The following is a 22125-nucleotide window of genomic DNA, read 5'->3' as shown; positions in this document are numbered from 1 at the left end:
AGAAGTTGAACCAAAGAAGATATATTGATTCTGGGTAAGAAAGCTTCTACATCTCTTTCCTTGAGTATTTACTCTTCCCCTTATTAAAAATATCCCTTACTAGTCTGTTGACAACTTCCCAATGACTAGGTTGTTCAGTGGCCACAGAAAAATGATGGAATGGTAAGTCTCACATCTAAAGAGATCTTGTGCAGTGTTCATACCTTCACGCAACTGAAATTAATTCAATTTAACAGTACTACCATAATTACTATGAAAATTATCTTTATCTCAATCTTAATTCTGTGACTGTGAATTGTCACAATTTTAAATCACACCAATCATTGTGGAGTGAGGCATAACTGTGATATTACTAGTATGTTTTTTTAATAAATATTTGTACTGTCCTGAGGTTGTTAAATCACATTAGGTAGCAATATGAACCCTCTATTTGTATCCTGAAATAATTTACCTTCTTGTTGACCTCAAACAACTGTAGTTTATGAAGTGGTCTCCATCCTCTCCCAGGCCCACTGGAGCTTGATGAGGTCCCCCCTGATCTGCTGATTACCCCTTCTGCTGCCAGACATGCGCTGTACTCCTTCATAGAGGACTGAAACTGTGTTATGATGACAATGAACTTTTAGCATTCATTTGACAAGATAGCCCCATAACTGCAATGGCCCTTTGCAACTTCAAGGAAGCTACAAATAATCAACTAATAAATGTTTTTCAGGTCATGCTGGGTATCAACAGATGTTAAAAAACTGAGAAAACTTTACCATCCATTCTTTAGTGATGTAGTCTGCTTCGATGAAGTGTTCGCTAACATTCACCTGACAATCAAATTTAGTTTTATGAAGGGAATAATGGAGGTGGTTAAGTTGCCATAAGATAATCGATTAGGGAGGGACATTCAAAAGCAGATTCTCTCGTTCCCTAGTGATTGGGTAAACCTACCTAGCTGAGGGTAAATAATATCCGCACAGCATGTGTTGTGACTGACACAAAAATACCCAGCTATCATAAAGAAGTCAGGCTCGTGGACAACTTCTTTCCATTTTTGTCGTTTTTTAATCCACCTCTTTCTATAAGGTTCACAGGGCCCTGACTGTAAGCTGTTTGATTAGCACTCTGGTAGGTTTTGTAATGGTTTTTGTTCACGTCGATGGCTGTTCTGAAGGTAAGGAAACAACTGTGGAGTTGCCAACCTCTGGAGACCTCAAATCTAGAGACCAGCACATTCCCCACCGAATTCGCCGATTTGACCCCCCGGAAAATTTCCATTTTGATTTGGACCTCATACCCTCCCCCTCCCCTCCATGATTGAGATTCAGACTTTGGACCGTCGCCAGAGTAACAGTGAACACGCCGAGCAATTCGCGGGTAAAAACGTAGATCTATTCTGTCAAGAACTTCAATTTGTTGAATACTGTATTGATCTCTCGTTTTTATAAAAGTAACAAAGAAGAAACTTTCTTCTTTTTCGCTCTCTACTGCGAGGATCGTGCATCATACGTATCTCTTCTTTTTATTTGCAACGAACAATGCTAGACAATGAAGCCAGAAACCGTGAATACAAGCATAAGAAGCCAGAATAATAATAATTATAATAATAACACCTTTACTTAGACACGATAATGTTTAACTCTAAATTAAATAAATTCAAATGATGAGGGTTTTTGAGGAGAGGGAAAAACCGGAGTACCCGGAGAAAAACCTCTCGGAGCAGAGTAGAGAACCAACAAACTCATTCCACATATGACGCCGGGTCCGGGAATCGAACCCGGGACACATTGGTGGAAGGCGAGCGCTCTCACCACTACACCAACCCTGCTCCCTTTCTATCTATATATTCCAAAATTCCAAAATCATCATTACTTTGTAGCCTATTCTCGTCGTAGTCAAGGGCGTTATATAGTTATAGGTTATGCGGGAGGCGAAATGTTTTGATAGGCTTGGAACTATTAGCCAGGCTAAGCTAATCACTCTCTGTCCGATACCTCCCTCGTATGTTCGCTCTACGAAATTATCACGCTCTTTAACCAACTGAATACCAGGAACAAGCTAGTTAGGTTAATTTCCTTATTAAACTTTTCGCGATAATTAGTTTCTTTTTTCCTTTTACGAGGCCAAGAGATTACAAGCTCTTGGCCAAGCTTATAAATAGTTCAAGATGTCTTGTATTATTTTGTATTATGTCTAATTATTTTGGTACATTAGCCAATGCTTTTTTGTATACACTATTGCGTATAAATTTACAACTTTCCCTCGATCTCAAGGCGGGTTCGTTGCAGCCCTGTGGGTTGAGGAAACCCGCGGTCCCAGTCAGGGCGCAGATCCTTTCTCCGGGAACTTGCTGCTTTCCTACTAATTTTTTTCTTTCACCATTTTATACCCAGATTTTACATGACTCTAAAATGTCTTTGTATATCGGTGTTTTTATACTGGCATATTAAACAACGTCTTTTATCCAATTATTGGCAAATGTTCTATTTACCCAAACCCCTAAATTTAAGACAAGCATGGGATCGCCACTGAGATTGAACGTTATCAAAAAGTCAAAGCCCTTTTCGAACAAAATGATTTCGAAGTTGATCTTTGCAGTGTATAGCCCACCAGTTAGATATAAAATTGAAATTTACTGTCCATTTCAGGTAAGTTCCCCGCACTTGTGTTGGTTGAGTGTTGTACCGCGATATCTCGGTCCCAGCTATTTTTTAATTTTTTACTTTATTTTTTACCCTTTTTTTGCAAGATTTCTCTTTTATATCATATACAAAGCTTATGAGTCTTGGATGTCTTTTTATATTGGTATTTTTATTATGGTACTTTAGCGAACTTTTTTTATCCACATATTAGCCAGTTTACTCATTTCCCACACATTTAAATTTACGACAAGAATAGGGACACCACTGAACATTATCAAACTGCAAATGGCAGCGGTATCGTAATCTCATCTTGTTAAGAGTCAAAATAACTTTATGTCTAATGTCTTTTCTTTTGATCATTACAGTATGTATTCAACTTGTTAGATATAAACTTGAAATTTCTTCTGGACTTCAAGGCCAGTTTCCTAAGTAAAATAATGTCAGCCAAAGACGTCTCTATATAGATCCTAAAAACATAATGTAGCTCGAGCGAAAGAAACCATTAAAGTCAGCGCTTTAAATTGAGCCAAGAATTTTATAAGAAATTTTTTCTCACCTAAAATTGATTTATTTCCGATGAATCATCGTGTTTGTGTCTAAGCTAAAAATTATCTTAAGTTTGAATCATTTAAATGTATCAAATCTAAGCTTACTATTGCCTAGAGGGAACAGCCGCCAAACACTTTTTAATACTCTATATAATTTTTCATGAATGTATGTCCTCATCTAACAGATATTTTCACTGAAAAAAAAAAACAACAACAACAACAAGTGATGTTTGTAGAAAATAACTGAGACAGTATACTAATGTACTCTAATTGAAAAGACATAAGGGCTAACCAGAGGGCTAACATAAGTTTTAACTATTAACTAGTTCTAGGAAGATTGCTTTGGTATCACTTCGATAGGGTATGCCGTCCACCATTATATGTACACCTTCTGCCTTGGTAAGTTATGTTATCGACCTGCAAAGGGAGAAAGAGCTGAAGTAGAGTAAATACGATATAAAGTTTAAATAGTAGAACACCTAAAAAGAGTGTAAGCAAGATTTTACAAAGGGGTGGGGGTGGGGGCGGTAGGGGCAGGGGCGGGGACAGTTCTACACTAGCGAACCACTAGTATTTGAGGATTTTCTAGGATATACTTAACACTTTTTCCTAAAAGGGCGAAGAAGTAGGGGGGAAGAGGGGAGTGGAGAGGGGGTCTTGCATCTGCGTCGCATGTCAGTTGAGAGCATGCGGAGAGTGCCTGATTGTTCTCTAATAGAAAAAAAAAATTTTTTTTCTGCAAAGAAGGCAAGGAAGGGGAGGGCATTCCCGTGCACCTTGAGACCTTAAAGGCAACTTCTTCGTTAATTCAATTGAATGCAGGGTTGGACAAACATCAAATATATATAACAAAAACGAAGAAAACAATAGCAGTGGGTAAACGATGGCTAAGATTTAAAGGGGTTAGAAAAGAAGAATATGAAAAACTTGAGTCTAATTTGTTCAGGATCAGCGAAAATTCGGATGAATTCTTCCTTCAAGGCTCCGCCCTTTCAAATCAACCAATCAAAATGCTAATATGCCGGTCAATATTCTCTCAGTATTGGACCGGGCACTGTCCCGAACGGTCCCGAATGATACCGCACTTGTGTCCCTTTGAACTTCACTCGTATAATAAATCTCTTATTAACCAAGCTTGCTCAGGACCGTACTAGAAGAATATCGGCCCTTGGTCCTTTTTGTACTGTCAAAACCTCGGGCCGATATTCTCCCAGTACGGCCCTCGTGCTTGGTTAATAATTATAGCACACGTTCAGATACCCACTCCTTGACTGTTGATTTAGCTGTTATGATCATGTTCGTGAGATTCTCCGTCAGCAATCGCAATTAAAACCAAAAGTGCGATCACAACACCCACTGAAACTAGAATCGTAAAGGCGAACAGAATTTTGCGTTCACCCACAGCCTACAACAAGAAAAAACAGAAACCACAGGTGAGACATGATCCGAAAGGAAACATCCATGGAGAGTATTACCCTACTTGTACACAAAGCTTAGACTGGTAGAGAAAAAGAAAAAATGAAATTCAGGATTTCTTCTTGATGAGTTCACCAAGAACGCATTTTACATCACCCAAGCCGCTGATCATTATGCACCGACGTTATAAACCCTTTCACACCCAAAACCTCATTATTAAGTCTCCTTGCTATTCGCCATACAATTCTTATGATGTTAGTTTGGAAAATTAAGTATTGGATCAATTAATAAACCCAAAATTGATATTTTTCCTAATTCTCATCTCTTGTTTACTTGATATCATGGCATTGAACTTCTGTCTTGGTCACTTATGGTAGTTAAAGGGATAAAGCATGAAAACATTATAAATTCGTTACTACTTAGAATCGCTCAAGATATCATTTCACTAAATAACGAGGATTGAAAAATCGCCTTGAACAAAATTTGCCACGATAAAGTACTCGTTTCTTCCTCAGGACCAAAGTTAAGCACAACAAAAGATGTAACGGGACAAAGGTTATTCAATGAGTTTTCATACCGGAATATCAGGGGGCTGCAATTCAATATCTCCATCTGTCAATAAAAAAATAAATAAAAATACAAAATGAGTCACGTGAGTGGCTCATATGGAGCTGACAAATCAAAAGTATTGTATACGACTGACCTCGATCAAGTCTTGGTGTGCATTTAGTAAGTTTACATTTGTGGCACATAGGCACTGTTTGTTAGAGTGATAGAAACAGTCGACAGTCACTCAATCACATGAGCGATTCAGAGAGTCAATTGAAGACGGCCGGAACGAATGGTAAAGTTTGCTGAAAGAAAATGACTTTTTTTAATGCTTTCAATAATCAGCTTTCTTGGTCCATAAGTAGTCACCTTCTTTCCCTCCTAATGGTACAGCATTAAAAGATGCTCCGCGGCGCGCCGTCGTCAAAGTATCGTAAATATCGTAAGCAACCACTAGAATGAAAACCACACAGTAGGCAATCATGGGGTTCAAGGCGGGGTCACCCAGCCTTGAGTCAGGAAGGCGAAGACCAAAGATCACTGTCACCACTGTGAAGTTTAAAAAAGAATTATTCCAGACAAGTTATATAAAGTAGGGGTTAGTACCTAAAGAAAATGCTGAAAAGCATTAGTGAGAATGGGATATAATTTTAGTCTTTCAGCTGCTTGACTGTTCGGTGATCTCTGTAGTTCATGACTTTGGATGATATCGTAAAGTAGGTTGCTAACGTTTCTCACACAGTATTATCTTCCTTTAACTCCTGAGAACTGCTTTGTGAGTCTCCCATCTGCTGAGCTAGATTCATTTCCTACAGAAATGGATCATGAGGATCTGATGCCATAGTCAGTGCCATCACCTGTTTGGTGTACAGTGCATTGTTAATCTAAGCAGAAATAAGTTGAAGAAACTAAAGGGCTGAGCCAGCGATCATTCTAAAGTAATAGTAATGTAAGATGAAATTTCAAAAGACTCCTTACCAGCCAGGATCAGTGCGGACAGCCCGACACCACGGTGGGCCCAGTTGAAGATGTAGCGTCTAAAGAAGAGGAACACCAACAATATGGAAAAATACTCCTAAGTATACTTTAGAGAAAAGAAAGAAGAAAATATTCTTCAAACATACTTTTCCTCTCCAGGGTGGGGTCTGAATGCTGCCATAATTGGCTGACTAACAGCGAGTACCAGTACAAGTATACCAGTGATTGGATGAGCACCAGCTTCCTGTGAGTAAAAGAAAAAAGAGGGCTGGAAACTAGCCACCTATTTCGCCAATCGTTAGACTCTATACAAGCCTAGCCTCTTGTTTAGTCATCAATCTACCTCTAGAAAACTCTTGACTTGCGCTCTGCGCCGGGCATATGTTGTAACTTGGCGTCATCACCGGTTAACTCTTCTATTTGTGCGTGTTGTGACGCGGATTAAGAAAATAATATTAATGACAATGATACATTCATATAGCGCATTCGCTATTTGAGTTTGCTTTTACGCACTTTAAATCAATTTTTTGAGGACTGTGGCCAGACTTCACAAGGCAGTTAACAATATTTCTAAAAGGTCATTTTGCAGTTTAAACAGAACTAAAGCACAAGACTAGTAACTAGGTTCCTTGCTATTTGCAAGAAGTGCGTGGGATTTTTAACGTCCCCCGGGGATGAAGGAGGCGAAGATTTGGTCCTACCTTAGTCCAGCGACCAGCATGAACAAAGATGAGGATAGTTCCAAGGATTGTAAACAAGACTGTCAGAACCATCAACAATCGGTGAAACTGAAACATAACGATCAAAATATGGATCAATCTCAGTATCTGAGCAACGAACCCCTCCCTCTAACTCGACAACAGTCAACTGATAACAAGTTAGGGTTAATGTTAGATAAGGGGAGGAGTGGGTGCGCAGTGAACTCAGATACTAACTTTCAATCATAACGTTATTATCGGGTCAAATCTTCTAGCCGACAACAAGTGGCCAAAATGGAATCCCAGGTTCACTAGACCCAAGGGAACTCGGGAATAGACAGGCAACTCCGGGAAATCACGGACGCCAGAGTGGCATGCGTGAGAGTCAGTCACACCTGCGTTAAGGCCACGTGTGCAAAGCAAGGGGTTCGTCTACTAAACGGGGGCACTTCAAATTACAGTAAAATCTAAAAATCACACTATGGTATTGAGTACAAGTGTATAAATATATATCAGGTGTATAAATATATAGATTACAAGGAAATTTTTACAATAAGTTAAATTATCTATACTCATAACTAAAATCAATTGGTACTTGACAATTATAATAAAATAACAATTAAGCTCCTGTTAATTAAGAATTACAAAAGTGACAGTTTATGCAGCCGCCATCAGTAATTAATGTAATCAGATTCTCCCTCCAGATATTTGCTTTAAATGTTGATAAGGAAGTTATGGCCCTGTTCTTACTCCATAGTTTTGACCAAAAGAACGGCCTAAAGTATCTTAGCGAATGCTTCCCAAATTTTATTGAATTTATCCTATGAATAAAAGAGTCTGAATTTCTCAAGTTATAACTGGAAGGTGACTCCTTAAAAAGTCGACGATATGTGTGAGAAGTAGCTTATTTTTTACTTCAAACATAAAGATTGCGATGTCCTGCAATCGCCTATTAAACGAGCTTGTCAAACGTGCTCGAGAAAGAAACTCACTAAACGAAGAATTCCATTCGCAGAATACAGCTCTCAAATCCCTCTCATTTACTCGCTCAAGTTTCCTCCTATCTGAGCTCTTACAGAAGTGCCAAACAAGACCACAATATGTTAGGTATGGTAATATGGCAGCCTTTCAGGTACTGAGTTTTTCATTTATCGATATCAGTTTATGCAACCTCATCAGCACTCCTACCCGCATACGAACCTTCTTGCAAGCTGCAGATATTTTCTCAGAAAACAATAAGCGTCTATCGATGACAACACCTAGTTATTTGAGATCCTCAGTGTTAGTTCTGTTTTAACAGAGTCAATTCCAACGTCCACCAGTGGAGTGTACTTAGACATGATCATGGCCTGATAATTGCTTAAATTTCCCTGAAGAAAATTCTCACTGTACTAGCTTGAGGTTTGTTTACCATTGTTATTGATCCCATCACTGCTTGTTCTGGGTCTTGATGGGCGTAATAAAGTTGGTGGTCGTCCGCGTAGGCCGATAGCTGACTCTTGAGTTGAATGTAAAACACATCGTTCTGGTAAATATTCCACAGCATAGGCCCTAAAGCTGACCCTTGCGGACAGCCCCTGTTAATTTCTTTCCAGCTGCTGACTACCTGACCTACTCTTGTTCTATTTTCTCGCTCGGTAAAATAAGATCTCATTAGGATGACTGCGCTCTGAGAAAATCCATAGGCTCTTAGCTTAGCTGAAAGTAGAGAGGGGTGTAATGAATCAAATACTTCACTCGTACCGGACGAGAAAATCCCTACAGTCTGTCCCATGTCCATTCCATGTTTCCAATCTTCGACGAGTCGTAGGAGAGTCGTTTCACAGCTATACTTCTTCCTACAAGCTGACATGAAAGCATCGAGAATAGCTTCAAACTTGTCTACGGGTTGATGGCACAGTAACTGTTCGAATATCTTGTCCACCGCTGTTAATATGGTAACTGGTCTATAATTAGCTACATTGTGATGATCCTCTTTCTTGTATACGGACACCCATTCTCCCTTCTTCCATTCCTTGGGCCATTCACTTTTCTTTAATACTTGATTACATATTGCATTTGAAGGTGTAGCTATCTCTTCTGACAGCAACTTGTGAACTCTAGGGGGTATCAAGTCAAAACCTGTGGCCCTGCAAGGATCCATACTCTGGAGAGCCCTAAGGACTTTGATCCAAAATATCTCACTCTTCAAGCAAACACTTAAAGAGTTTCTGTAGGTTTATCTATCATTATCATAAGTGAACAGGAAACTACTTCTACCGGAAACTACCGGCCGGACCAACACTCAATGTCTTAAAATAATTGAGAAGAATTTGCTACCTTCCTATAACATCAAGAAATGGTTAGATATTTTAGTCTTCTTGGATAGGGACGAATAAATGGAGGTCCCGTCTCCTGCAGGGTTGGGGTAGGAGACGTTAATTTCCCACACACGAGATTACTGTGTGATGGATGTCCTCCCCTGGGGTGGGATGGTGGGTTTGTTGTGAAGGCCGTAAGTAAGATAACTCATTGGGTTAATTACGTCACCTTCGTTAAATAGAGAATATTGTATTGTAAATAAAGAATATTGTATTGTAGTGTATTGCTGTTATATCACAATACAACAAATCTACACGATGCTTAGGGTAAAAAGTGAAGTACGGTGATCCAACGAATGTTTTGATAAAACTGTCCTTGAAAGAATAACGGTCTTACCGTAAACCACATCTTTGTGCCAAGTAGAACCTTCTGGCCAAAAGACACCTTCATGTGACGAGCAATGAACATTCCAATAGACGCAAAACCAATCCACGCAATAACCATTAGACAGCCTGTGTGAGAGAGAGAGGGTCAAGAATGTAAATAATTTCTTGAATCACACTAGCGTCCGAATTGTCTGTTAAAGTTGAAGTTTGCGATCTAGCCATTGATTCTCATAATTATACAAACTAAAAATATCGGATATTTGTTCTCCTTATAAAGAATTTTCCAAACATGTTGTGTAAACAACTGACGTAATGCGCGTCGTAATGATAACTCAATGAACTGAATCTTCCGTCAATTGTTCGAGAGTTCTCAGGTTAAATATGAAGTTTATTAATTGGATTATTGTGAATTTTTTCCAAAAATGATACTGTTTGGAGAAACTTTGTTCTAACCACAATTTTATCTCTCTTACCATGAGCCTGTACCAATGCAAAGCTTTTCTCCTCTACGCCAAGCTCTCCAATTTCACAGACGTCCATTTTCTGAGGGCTTGTTTTTGGAGTAGTGGAGTGTATGCCTATTTTGTCTCCACCTGTTTATTAAAAAACAGATCAATGTCAAAATCTGAGAAACTGAGCACCCACCCCTCCCCTGAACCAACAGCAGTCAGCTCCCAAAAAGTAAAGTTACGCTTTATGTCGGGTTGGGTTTGGGGGGGGGGGGGACTAGGTGCACAGTTACTCAGGAACTGACATCGATCCAAAAAACGTTCACACTATCAAATAATGAACACATATTTACTTTTCAAAAAGCAAAATCACTTACTCATAGGGCCGCATGCATACACAAGATACCATGTCTTTGTAAAATCCACCATCTGGTCATCTTTCTTCTTCCTCGTAAAACTGTGGTGAATAATGATAAACGTGTCATCTTTTATTTCCTCATAAAACTATAATAAATGATGATAAACGTGCCATTTTTTATTTCATGAAAGGGTAGAATTCTTTCCTTGTTTCTTACAGCATTTCTTTCTGTGGCATTTTCATACCATTAAAAAGTTAAAGAAATTGAGCGCAAGCGACAAAATAACTCTATTTGAACCACGACTGGTTCATCTTGTTGTGTTTTTTAGCTTTCATTTACGTCCTCAGAGATCCAAGACATGAGAGGAAACTCGACGAATCGCTGTAGGCGGGGTGGGGAGGGGGGGTGGGGGTTGATGTAGGCGGGGTGGAAAGGAGATTGATGTACTTGTTATAGACTAGCAGATGAACTAGGACTTACCGACAGGAAACAACTCCACCTTTTGATTCAACTAGAGTTGCAACTATAGAAGCGGGAATCTGGAATCCAAAAATACGACAATCACGGCACACTTAATTGAAACTCGCTATAATTCAGTTCATCGGTGCATTTTACTCAATTCTATACTCACAACCTCATGTTGTGACTCATACAAGTTATGTCTAGACTGATGTAGGTAAAAATACAGACGGACAAATCGATAATGCGAGATACTTACAGGGGTGGTCTTCGTCGGTCTACCGTACCCTCGGTCAGCCAGATAGTGTTCCACAGTGACTTTGTGATTGACTTCAGCGCAAATTAAGGCGTCGGTGCCATCCTTAAAAGAGGCAAATAACAGGCAGTGAATATCAACCGCATTTTCTGTTGTTCACCAGGAGAATAGAAATGGCCCCTTCTCGTTGCGTGAAAGAGTGTTGTTTCGCAGTGATTGTCGCGAAGGTAAGGATCAGTTAACCCTTTAACTTCCAAGCTTTCGTCAGTAGTTCTCCTACATACAATTCTCATGATGCTAGCTCTGAGGATTTGGCATTGGATCAACTAATAATTCATATCTTTTTTATTCTTAGCACTTTACTGTGTTGGCATGGTGAGGAGGAATTCAGTCTGTGACTCATGGGAGTTAACGATTAAAGAGAGTACCAAAGCGAATAAGACGGAAGGTAGAAATCAAACGGGAACCTTTATAGGGCCTGGTTAGTGTGCGGCCTGAAATGCACATTACTTGTTAACCAAGTCACGACTAGTGTCATACTTGCTTCTGATTGGTTGAGTTTTTTTTTTTAGCCAATCACAAGGCGCTGGTAGCAAAACTGGAAGGTCTCTGGATACTTAGCAAATGAAATTGTGCCTACATACTGCAACGTCATACTGTGACATCTGATTGTAACAATACTGTAACGTTAATACACGAGCGTAACATTTCGCTTACTACAATTATGTGCTCTTACCATCTTGTTTTTTTCATTGTTAAAACCAATGGCCACCCATTTTTTCTTGGCGCTAAGCTCAAATTCCACTTGGCCTGACTCGCACTTGTCCCCCACGGGTTTTATGGTCACAAGATAATCACAGTCTTTGCTGGACTTGCAGTCTGCAGGCTCAGAATAGCAGCTTTTTGTCTTCCCGCATCCATCTTTGGTTATCTTTAGTAACAAGAGGATGATAGTAAAACATTCTTTAACAACGCTCGTGGTTTACTTGGTAAGTTAGGTTGGTTCAGTTACTTACGGCCTCGCTATTTCCCTCTTTATTCAAACAAAAAGAAAAAGGATTAAAGAATAAGATGTTGATCACACTTAGGGTTTAACGGGTTTAACGTGAACTAAATGGTTGAACATCTTACCGTAGCGTCAGCCTGACTTTTTTCATCTTTAAGAACTGCATTGACACCAAGGTCCACCATGTCAGCTGTGACCGATTGATTGCCATGGTGATACTGTGCGACGCCAGACGAACCTGATCATACAAGGATCAATATTAGTGCCTGAGCAACTGCACACCAACCCCTCCCTTCACCCAACATTAACCCTCATTTGTCATCAATTGACTGTTGTTAGGTTGGGGGGGGGGGTAAGTGCGCATTCGCTCCTTTATTGACTTTCATCCTCATACATACGCTAGTTAAAAGGGTATACCGTTCGCAAAAAGATGAAAATAATACTCGTCCCCCTCCCGCTCCATCACCCTTCTTTTCCAATTGTTCCCACAAGTTTAGTTCCTGGACCAGGCTGCTAAGACGTCAACTACAGAAGCTGATCGTGAGAGTAAAGCTACGTACTTGTTTTACTCCAGGAGAAGAGCAAATACCACTTTTTAGTTAAATCTCTAAAGTGGACTGCATTCGAAGTAAGTTTTCGAGTCACCCTGAAGGTAAAGAGACAGAACAGAATCTGTTAACTTGAAGGGGAAAAGTTACTTTAAATTCCCTTAGAATCCATTCACTTAGCATACAATTTTTTTTGGCATGGACACAAAGGCTATTTCCGACAAGTTTTCGTGATCGCAGCCAAAAGCGTTCCTCAAGACATACTCTGAACACGCTCGGGATTACAAAAGATGTTCCTTGAACAAAAAATTCCCTTCATTGAAGGAAAATGTTACAAAAGTCGAAGACGCATTTTTCAATCGGGATTCTTGAGTTTGTGTCCTTTGAACCGACTTAACTAAACCTTAGAAATGTGTAGCGTAGGTTTGATGGTATGACTAATTGGCAGGAACTGTAATGAGATAACTCCTACCCGAGAACATCGAGAGGGGCTAGATAGGTTCTAGATATGCCAGAATAAAGGTATTATAAATAGGTTCGTATTCGCGCCTTAAAGGCCTGTTACTGAACTACCACTCCCACTAATATAGATCTTTTCTATTGAATGTCGAAAACCCAAAACCAGACGAATTACAATTGCAAATCAGAACAGAGGTTAACAGGATCATTAACCAATGACAACTCAAAGTAAAAACAGGCAACCTGCTTGAAGTGCGAGAAAACAAGCGCGGCAACCTGCTTGAAGCGCGGGAAAACAAGCGCGGCAACCTGCTTGAGGCGCGGGAAAACAAGCGCGGCAACCTGCTTGAAGCGCGGGAAAACGCGAGTGACCAAGTTGGGATTGGTTTTTGTTTTGCATCTGATTGGGTGAGAGGGTAGCGAGAGTTTTCTAAACCAATCACAGAGCGAAGTCAACCAAAACAAGGCCATGAAAATAGCTCCATCTGATGCCAAGACTTGCCCGCATCTCCCTCATACAAACCTGCACTTTATCCCACCATCCTCGTAAACTATCTTGTCCAAGGTGATGTCCGAGTTACCAGTCTGCAAGAGAAATTGCCATATAAGTGATCTTAACACCCAATACGTTCTACTTATTATGGGGATGACATTGTCACGTTAAGAAGAAATAGCCACATATTCCTCACCAGGTCTTGTCGGACAACGCTATGACCAATAGAATAGAAATGACGCAATTCCCCTAAATTATTTGCCATGGTAACGCACATTATGGAATCCATCTTATCCTAAAGAAGGAAAACGCCAAAAATAAATCAAATTTGTCACTTGAGAAACTGTATTAGCATTAAGAATCACGATAGCACACAGATGAGTTGAAGCTGAAAATTCTGTGGTCTCCTCTTACCATTAACTTTTTTTCATTAAAAGCAACAGCCACCCAGCCCACTTTGGCACTCATTTCTATAACGACATTTCCATCAGAAACACTGAAAGTGAAAAGATAGGAACAATCTGCACTTCCGATGCAGCCTGATGGTAAGGAGTAACACCCTTTGGTCTCTCCACATCCGTTCTTGTCAATCTATGATGTAAAATGGTCACCATTGTTTCAGAACACATTGTCGTATAAACAAGGCTTGATAATAACTGTTGTAAAGTAGAGACAACGTTTTACAAGTGAATATTTAAGGTTTACCAGGACTCGAAACTAACTTTTCAACTTACTAGCCACGTGGCTAGTGACAACTTAGATGTTACGACAATTTCAGTTTGTTTACTAGCCAAACTGGCTAGTGGAAATCGAAAACCACTAGCCAAAACTGAATTTCTACTAGTCTGTGGCTAGCTAGCTACCGTTAGTGTCGAGCCCTGTTTACATAACCTGATTACTAAATATACATCAAGTACAAGAGTGATTTACAAAAAGGAATAAATAAGCTAAAAGACCAATACGTTGGTCTATTTTCGAAACTGGAAAAATTAGTAAACAAATCCTTGACAAGATCAACAAGAAACTACTGAACGTCACGCAAGTAAACCAGTGGAAAAACACCTCCCCTGTGCTATAATGGTTCAAACATTTGCCTAACAAACACAGGACTGGTGCGCTTTCATAACCTTTGATGTAGTGGAATTCTACCCTTCCATATTAGAGACACTACTCCAGCGTGCCCTTGACTTCGCAGCCGATTATGTGACCATTTCAGATGATGATCGTCGCATAATCATACAAGCTAAACAATCCCTCTTTTTCAACAACGGAAACCCTTGGCAGAAGAGAAACACCGACACGCTCTTCGACGCCACCATGGGTAGTTATGACGGAGCTGAAACATGGGATTTAGTAGGAATCTACATGCTCTCGCAACTTAAAGAAATACCTCAAGGTATGGAAATTGGGCTTTACAGAGATGACGGCTTGGCAGAAATCGACCAAACTCCACAAAAAATTGAAAAAATCAAAAAAGAAATCTGCAAAGTGTTCGCCAAAAATTACTTACGCATTACTATCGAGGCCAACAAAAAGGTCGTAAATTTCCTTGACGTAACATTAGACTTAACCACTGAAAAGTACAAGCCTTATTGGAAGCCTACAGCCACTCCGCTCTATGTCCACAGAAAATCTAACCACCCCCCCTGCATTATAAAGAATATCCCTGAGGCTATTAACAAAAGATTATTTGAAATATCATCAGACGAGTAAGCCTTCAAAGAAGCAGCACCACCCTACCAAGAAGCGTTGTAGAAAAGCGGTTATTCATACACCCTTAAATTCACCCCACCAGAGCAGCCACCAGAATCCACCACTAACAAAGAAGCAGAATCCACCACTATAACAAAAAAGAAGCACCACCCTACCAAGAAGCGTTGTAGAAAAGCGGTTATTCATACACCCTTAAATTCACCCCACCAGAGCAGCCACCAGAATCCACCACTAACAAAGAAGCAGAATCCACCACTATAACAAAGAAGAAGCACCACCCTACCAAGAAGCGTTGTAGAAAAGCGGTTATTCATACACCCTTAAATTCACCCCACCACAGCAGCCACCAGAATCCACCACTAACAGGAAAAAGAGATATAGGAACATGATTTGGTTCGACCTACCATTTAGTAAAAATTTTCAAACCAACATAACAGAAATGCTTTCCACTGAACAATAAATTAAGAAAACTGTTTAACAAAAATAATCTTAAGCTAAGTTATAGTTGTTCACCAAACATAAAACAGATTTATCGATGGACACAACAAATCCATCCTAAGCCTGAACAAATCACCTCAAGTACAAACACCCCCTAAACCCTGCAACTGCAGAAAACCAGGCAAATGCCCTTTGAAACTGAGGTCAATGCCTAGCCAAGGAAGTAGTGTATGAAGCCACCCCTGATCACCACTGCTGAAAACACAGAGACGTACGTTGGCCTCACCGCCACGGAGTTCAAGACGAGATGGCGAAATCACCAAATGTCATTTAAACATGAAAGTAAAATGAATGACACTGAACTGAGCAAACACCTCTGGCAGCTAGAAGATCAAAAGAAGGACTTCGCAATCTCCTGGAAAATTCTAGACAAGGCCAAATTTTATAGCAATCTTACTAAACGATGTAACCTATGTACTACCGAAAAATTCTATATTCTATATAAACCAGAAATGGCAACGCTCAACAAACGTAATGAACTCGTATCAACTTGCACGCATAAGCGAAATTTTCTCCTTAGATTCAACCGCATCCTTAAGAACCAATCAAAGTTCAAATTTTGTAACGATCATGCTGCCGATGTATATAAACTCAAGCGATGCTGCAGTGTATAAGGAATTTAACTGATGAGTGCACCAACTTCTTGTCGGTCTACAAAACAAACCTGTATTAAAGTCCATGTGTAACCTTATTGAGTAGAAAAACATTTTTATATGTATGTATGTAGAACAATTAAAGAGGACGCATCGATTCTCTGTTACTCTGAGTTTCGCGCCGAAGCGCTCGTCAGACAGAATTTTATTCAATAAAGAACATACCTCCTTTCTATAGTAGTTAATTAATTTGCTGGTGCGATGAAATAAATATATGATGGCTGGTTCTTCGTGTCCGAAGATCAGGGAAGGCTGCAAGCCCGCTGAATATATATATTTTTATTAAAAACTAGATCATTGGATAATGCAATTCAAGACTTTTTATTGGCTTAGCCATTATGGTATATCAGCCAATATACCATAATCTACAAATGTGGCAAGCGTACGTGTCAGCTTAAAATTAAAAGGGAGCTAACAATTTAATAAAATTTAATAATTTAATTTAACGTTTTTAATAAAACAATTATTCCACTCGGGCTTGTTGGATATGAGATGATTATAGCCAACTCGGCGCTACGCGCCTCGTTGGCTATCTATCATCTCATATCCAACGCGCGCTTGTGGAATAATTGTTAAATATAAGTAGCGTAAAATTGGTATACCTAACGATGACCTCCCAGTAACAGGATCCACAGGATACAATGTCTCGACGTGAATCTGTAGTTAAGTGTACGATAAGGACGTAACGAAGAGACCAACGGCATTAAACTCGTCCAAAACAGAACATATATATATATTTTTATTATTTTTATTTTAATTTTTTATTTTCAACCTCCGTTACATGTTGGACAGCCAATATCGCAACCTTATTCCCCAGGTCCTTCTCCTCCCTTCATTCTTTCTCCATTGGGAAAACTGGAATGAAACGAGACCGCACCGGGAAACATACTTGGCTGGACCCATTTTTGATAGGCTCACCTGAAAGTTCTCCGTTGACGTCCCTCTTGTGACATTCTCCGGTGGTGGACCGCGAACCACTTGTGAAGAAACGTTTTCCCAGAAAATGGAATAGTTCTTAACGATGGTTGCACTGTATATAGAAAAATAAACAACACATAAAAGTCTGGAAAAAGCAGGGACCACATATTTAAACCTGGAATGAAACGTTTTTTAGACAAGGCTGTGGATCATGGCCATAACCTAAGATCTTGTAAGACGAACCCAGCGCACATCAGAATACCTGCATCACGCACTATTAGGCACAAACAATCGTTTATTTCTAGAGGTTCTAGACTTAACTTAATTTGACATAAGTTAGTTGTATAATATTTCTTGTTTTTTGAATTTTTGAATTTGAATTTTTGAATTTTGAACTTTTTTTTACTGTAATAATACCGTAATTCTTATCGCCAAAGGTAATAAATAAAAGTATTATTATTACCTTGGCCACTACGTATCTCAAAACTTTGCGGTAAGAACTCTGTGTATGCAACTATGCCTCGCGCAAAGGGATCAGTGCATTGCAACTTCCAACAAAATGCTAACAATTATGCGCCGATCAATCCGGCACTTGAGTAAGGCATTTGAACTCAAATTTGGCCCCTGAAGAGAGGGATTTGAACGAACCAATGTTCAAAAGTTCAAATGCCGGGAAGATTTCCCTGGGCGGGGGAAAGGTAGAGACTTTGAACTGACTGACGCATAACGCTTCACAAATAATTCCCCCCCCCCAACATTATCATGTTGACTCTACATCAAATGTTATTACTTTAAAAAAAAAACACTAATGCCTATGTTTCTTACATGAAGCTGATGTTCCCTGCGCTCTTTTCAGGAGCCATCCAAGTGAACTGACGCGAATTCAATTCTTTAGCTGGCTCAGGACTGTTATTACCAACTGTGTTCTAAATATGGAAGTAGAACAAAAAATCAGTTACCTGTGCCAAGACACCGATAATGTTTATCGATTATTAACGAATGTGAAACAAGTATGTAATACCTTACCTTTGGATCGCCTCCAGAACAGTAATAATAAGCCGTATCTGCAAAAAGAAAATAATAATAACCGTGTCCACAAAATGTTGCAACATCTCCGAAAAAAAAAAAAAAAAAAAAGAAACGATCGCCATTCTTTCACTAAAGAATAGCCGGAAAAGTTTCATCCTTAGTCAGCCGGGGGTATAAGGGACCTCAACCCCTCTTTCCCTTTATTGTTTGCTTGTAAGATTAAAGAGGGAAAGAGCATTTAGGGTCAATTCGATGTTCCAGGAATATCGGCGAAATTCTCCAGTGGGGGAGGGGGAGGGGGAAGGGGAGGGGGAGGGGGAAGGGGAGGGGGAGGGGAAAAGTCCTATGTTAGCGTTTTCTTGGAAACTTTGTGGCATTCCAAGTTACAATGTTATAAACAACCATCTTCCTTCCTTGGCAGAACTAAATCTAAAAACCACATGTTTTCATCTTCAGTTCATAGTAGACACAAAAAAGTGACTTTCCCAGATGTCTAGTTCCAGAGAACTGTCTAAAATTAAACGCGAGAAGTAAAAGGAGCAGTCACGGTTTAAAGATTACATACAATTTGAAATTTGAGTAAAAGTTCCTACTGGCCACGGAATCGAACTTTCAGTCCCTTGCGCATTTAAAATGAATCCCTTAAATGGCTGTGATCCTGAGATGGTCACCGTCAGGTTGTCCCCAGGGCTGTAGGAGAGCGGGAAAACAGAGATGTTATACGGAGACGCTCCTTGTTGTGCCTTGGCGCCTTTGTGGTGTGGGAACTTAGACTGGCAGGTACTCAAAGGAGGACCTCGAGAAAAACCCAACACTGTTGAGACACCGAGGAGCAGCACCTGAGCTGTGACCTGAAATAGTATAAAAGAAAAAGTTTTTGCAAACAGCGCGGTTTCTTTGCCTTTACTTCAAATGACAATTAAGATGAAAAGCAGTTGGGTTTTAAAGATTTAGACCTACTCAACGAGGTATGCTAATAATAAAATTAATTTGACGTTGGAGGAAATAGGTTTTCAAGGACCTTGAAATAATTTTCATGTGTGTTTCCTAACTCGGAACTGGTCAGCTCAGACGACCACCACAAACCGTATAATATTAATCCAAGCTTTAATAATTATTCGATCTAAAAGAAGTACATTTGTAATTCGAAATCAGAAAAACGCAAATAAAGTCTCAATCTCGTGGCAAAATTCAAAACACGTGATAGGAAACTTACTTCTGTGGCGGGTCGTAAAAACAGGTTTCTCACTTCCGGTTAGCGAACAGACTATAAAAACCAACTTCTCTCTCTTATTGATTCTTGTGAAAACTGGTGTAAAACACGATAAGCTAACACTTTTAAATCACTGTACGGAATTAATGTCAATCACAAGTCTTGTAATAAAATACATCTATCATCAAAGGCGATGCGTATTTGCTAAACGAAACTGTGCAAAATCTCGTTGCATGGATTTGGAGCGTTAATAAAGAGACACTCGTTTAGCTAAGAGGTACCTTTAAAAAATTGTGTTTTCCGATCCAATGCGTTTTAATCAGCGCAAAAAAGAGAAAAAATTACTGGCTTGCCAGTTAATATGATAATCTAAATTCATTCACGGTAATTAAGTCGATAATTTTAATTCAGTGAGAGTACAAAATAATCGAGTTTGGTACGCAATCTATATACGTAAATGCTACGAAAATAGTTTGAGCAAACAGTTCGCAAAGTGAAAATAAAAAAGATTGCAAACTGGAATTAATCGATTTTAACAGTCTTATATAATATCGATCATCTTAATTTAAAACCTCGTTTCTTTCAAATAGGTCCCATTTCCATGTTTATTACAAGGGTGACAGCATTTTCCGGAGAGGGCCGCTTTTTCTAAGGCAAGCGATAAAACATAAAAACTTAAATCCAGAATTATTAAGTGGTGAGTCCAGAAAGTGAGATGTCCGCGTTAAACATGATAATTCCGAAAAAAAAAGAAAAGAAACACTCCTCTAAGTTTAAGGTCTGTGCCATGTACCCTTCCATTCCCGGCATTAGCCAATGAGTGATTTCTTCCTTAAATATCAAGCAAAAAGATGTCGAGAATAAAGAAAAATATCACATGATCTGATTTGATTAACATTAGTTTTTTACGTTATAATTTTAGGAAACGTTTCGCAAACAATAACGAGAAATGATATTGAGATCTGAAGGTTGAAAGGATAAAAATATACGATACGATTATTGTCAAATGACGAGGAAACAAAATTAGAATCAACCCTGCATGTTACATGAACACTGAAGAAATTCAAATCCCTTTTCAGAGCTCTAAAGGAACGGCGAAGTATAAGCTACCGCAGTAAAAATTCGAATCAGGCTTTCACCCAACGAAAAAAGTTGAAAAAATATGCGACTGAAGTGCCGTTTTCAGATTTTTTTTTTATATCAACTGCAAAAAGAAAAAAAAAAAAAAAAAGGAAAAACGGGAGACAAAAAGGACTTTTCATTTCATTTTCTAATGCCATTGAAAATCTTTTTTTTTTGGTTAAGTAGACGGAGACCCTTGGGCCATTTATATAACGAATAGCAAATATGTTGACCGAGAAGGTCGCCTCGGTTCTTTGTCACACCGACCTCAACAATATCATTCGTTCTCAATGATTTGGAACGTATGATTGATAGCCTACACTAAGAAAACGTATTTAAAACATGTTTCCCACCGTTTCTTAATTCTTTAATTTCTCATATGGCGAAATATCGAGCAAAAATCTCGAAAGACTAACATATCTGACCTTTCAAACTGAAAATGCTCTCGTTTTGACGTAAATGAACCTGTCTTATATCATTACAAAATGTCTGATACGTGTTGTTGCCCAGTTGGATGTTTTAGTCGACTCATTGTTCTATCACCGATGAAACTGTTTTGAACAAGCAGTAACATAGCTTTCAAAAGATTTAGAGATTCTGAGAAGTAGTTAAAAAGTGGAGGCAGGACGCAACACTAGACTAGTACATTTTGGGAAATTGATACTTAATTAAAGAGCTCCGTTGCTTAGGTACTAAAGTAAACTTCGACTTATTAACAATTATTGGGACCCATCAAAAGCCATCCTTGATCCAGAATACGTTAGCTTGGTTTAGGCTTCAAATCATAGTTAATAGAGTGGACCCAGTCCCCTCTATTAACTATGTTCAAATCCAGCATAGGAGTTACTAAAATTAGTCGAGTTTCGTAAGTGATTGGAACACAACAAAGTCTACGGGCGGCGACGCTTTTATATTTGTTCCGGCATGCAGATGTTAGCGAGATGAGTATAATTATCACACATCTATAATAAAATGCAACAGAAACGTAACTCTAAAGCTCGTAACAATGAATATAAATCTATTAAAATCTTATCACTTCAATTCAAACGACAGAGAATAAGGTAAAAACTCCAGCTCATCGTAAGCATGCCAGTATTTCTGCGAGCATGTCGCATCGGTAAACTTCGCTTTGGAAACATGATTTTCTATTATGATCTACAATAATTAAACTCAAAATCACCTTTAGTAGAAAATGCATAGTGGTTTTCAGCCTCAGATATTTCCTTGGGCGAAATTCTACGAGCGAATGCCGACTTCCAAGATGTTCACGAGTGTGCAGTCACGTAGTCAACCAGGAAACGCGACTCTTGAATATTTCAGGTTTCCCACAGGCAGCCCAAGTTCTCTTTGAGAAGAGAAAACAAGGATTAAAAAAAACCGATTAAATCAAGTGAAGTCGACAAAATAACGACACCAGGAGCAGCATTACACGTATGGAATAAGG

The 22125-nt window shown here is 39.2% G+C and overlaps 2 protein-coding genes across 2 annotated transcripts in view; both read right to left on the bottom strand.

Moving 5' to 3' along the window:
* LOC111332283 (cell cycle checkpoint protein RAD17) overlaps positions 1-22125 on the bottom strand; it is a 73850-nt gene that overhangs the window by 1705 nt on the left and 50020 nt on the right. The gene's annotated exons all lie outside the window — the stretch shown is intronic.
* LOC111329150 (ferric reductase 1-like) lies at positions 2779-21995 on the bottom strand. Its single transcript, XM_088738530.1, has 23 exons — positions 21862-21995; positions 18912-19197; positions 18344-18381; positions 18143-18243; positions 17318-17429; positions 13950-14126; positions 13732-13830; positions 13566-13627; positions 12596-12681; positions 12161-12273; positions 11766-11960; positions 11033-11134; positions 10795-10853; positions 10333-10412; positions 9980-10099; positions 9517-9632; positions 6823-6909; positions 6268-6365; positions 6122-6180; positions 5513-5692; positions 5172-5206; positions 4443-4583; positions 2779-3595 (listed from the first exon to the last, which is right to left on the bottom strand). The coding sequence occupies exons 1-22, from the start codon at positions 21877-21879 to the stop codon at positions 4458-4460; spliced, it is 2349 nt and encodes a 782-aa protein (XP_088594656.1). The 5' UTR covers positions 21880-21995; the 3' UTR covers positions 2779-3595; positions 4443-4457.

The sequence above is a fragment of the Stylophora pistillata genome, chromosome 11 (assembly GCF_964205215.1).
Source record: "Stylophora pistillata chromosome 11, jaStyPist1.2, whole genome shotgun sequence".
Lineage (NCBI taxonomy): Eukaryota > Metazoa > Cnidaria > Anthozoa > Scleractinia > Pocilloporidae > Stylophora > Stylophora pistillata.
The sequence above is the reverse complement of the archived record's forward strand: the minus strand, read 5'-3'. Positions and strand labels throughout refer to the sequence as shown.

What these genes read in the sequence shown, in the direction of transcription:
- LOC111329150 (XM_088738530.1), bottom strand. An exon ending in GTATGCATGCGGCCCTATGA is followed by an intron (nt 10,100 to 10,332) that starts GTAAGTGATTTT and finishes TTTAATAAACAG; the next exon opens with GTGGAGACAAAATAGGCATA. An exon ending in ATGCTGGTCGCTGGACTAAG is followed by an intron (nt 6,366 to 6,822) that starts GTAGGACCAAAT and finishes TTTTACTCACAG; the next exon opens with GAAGCTGGTGCTCATCCAAT.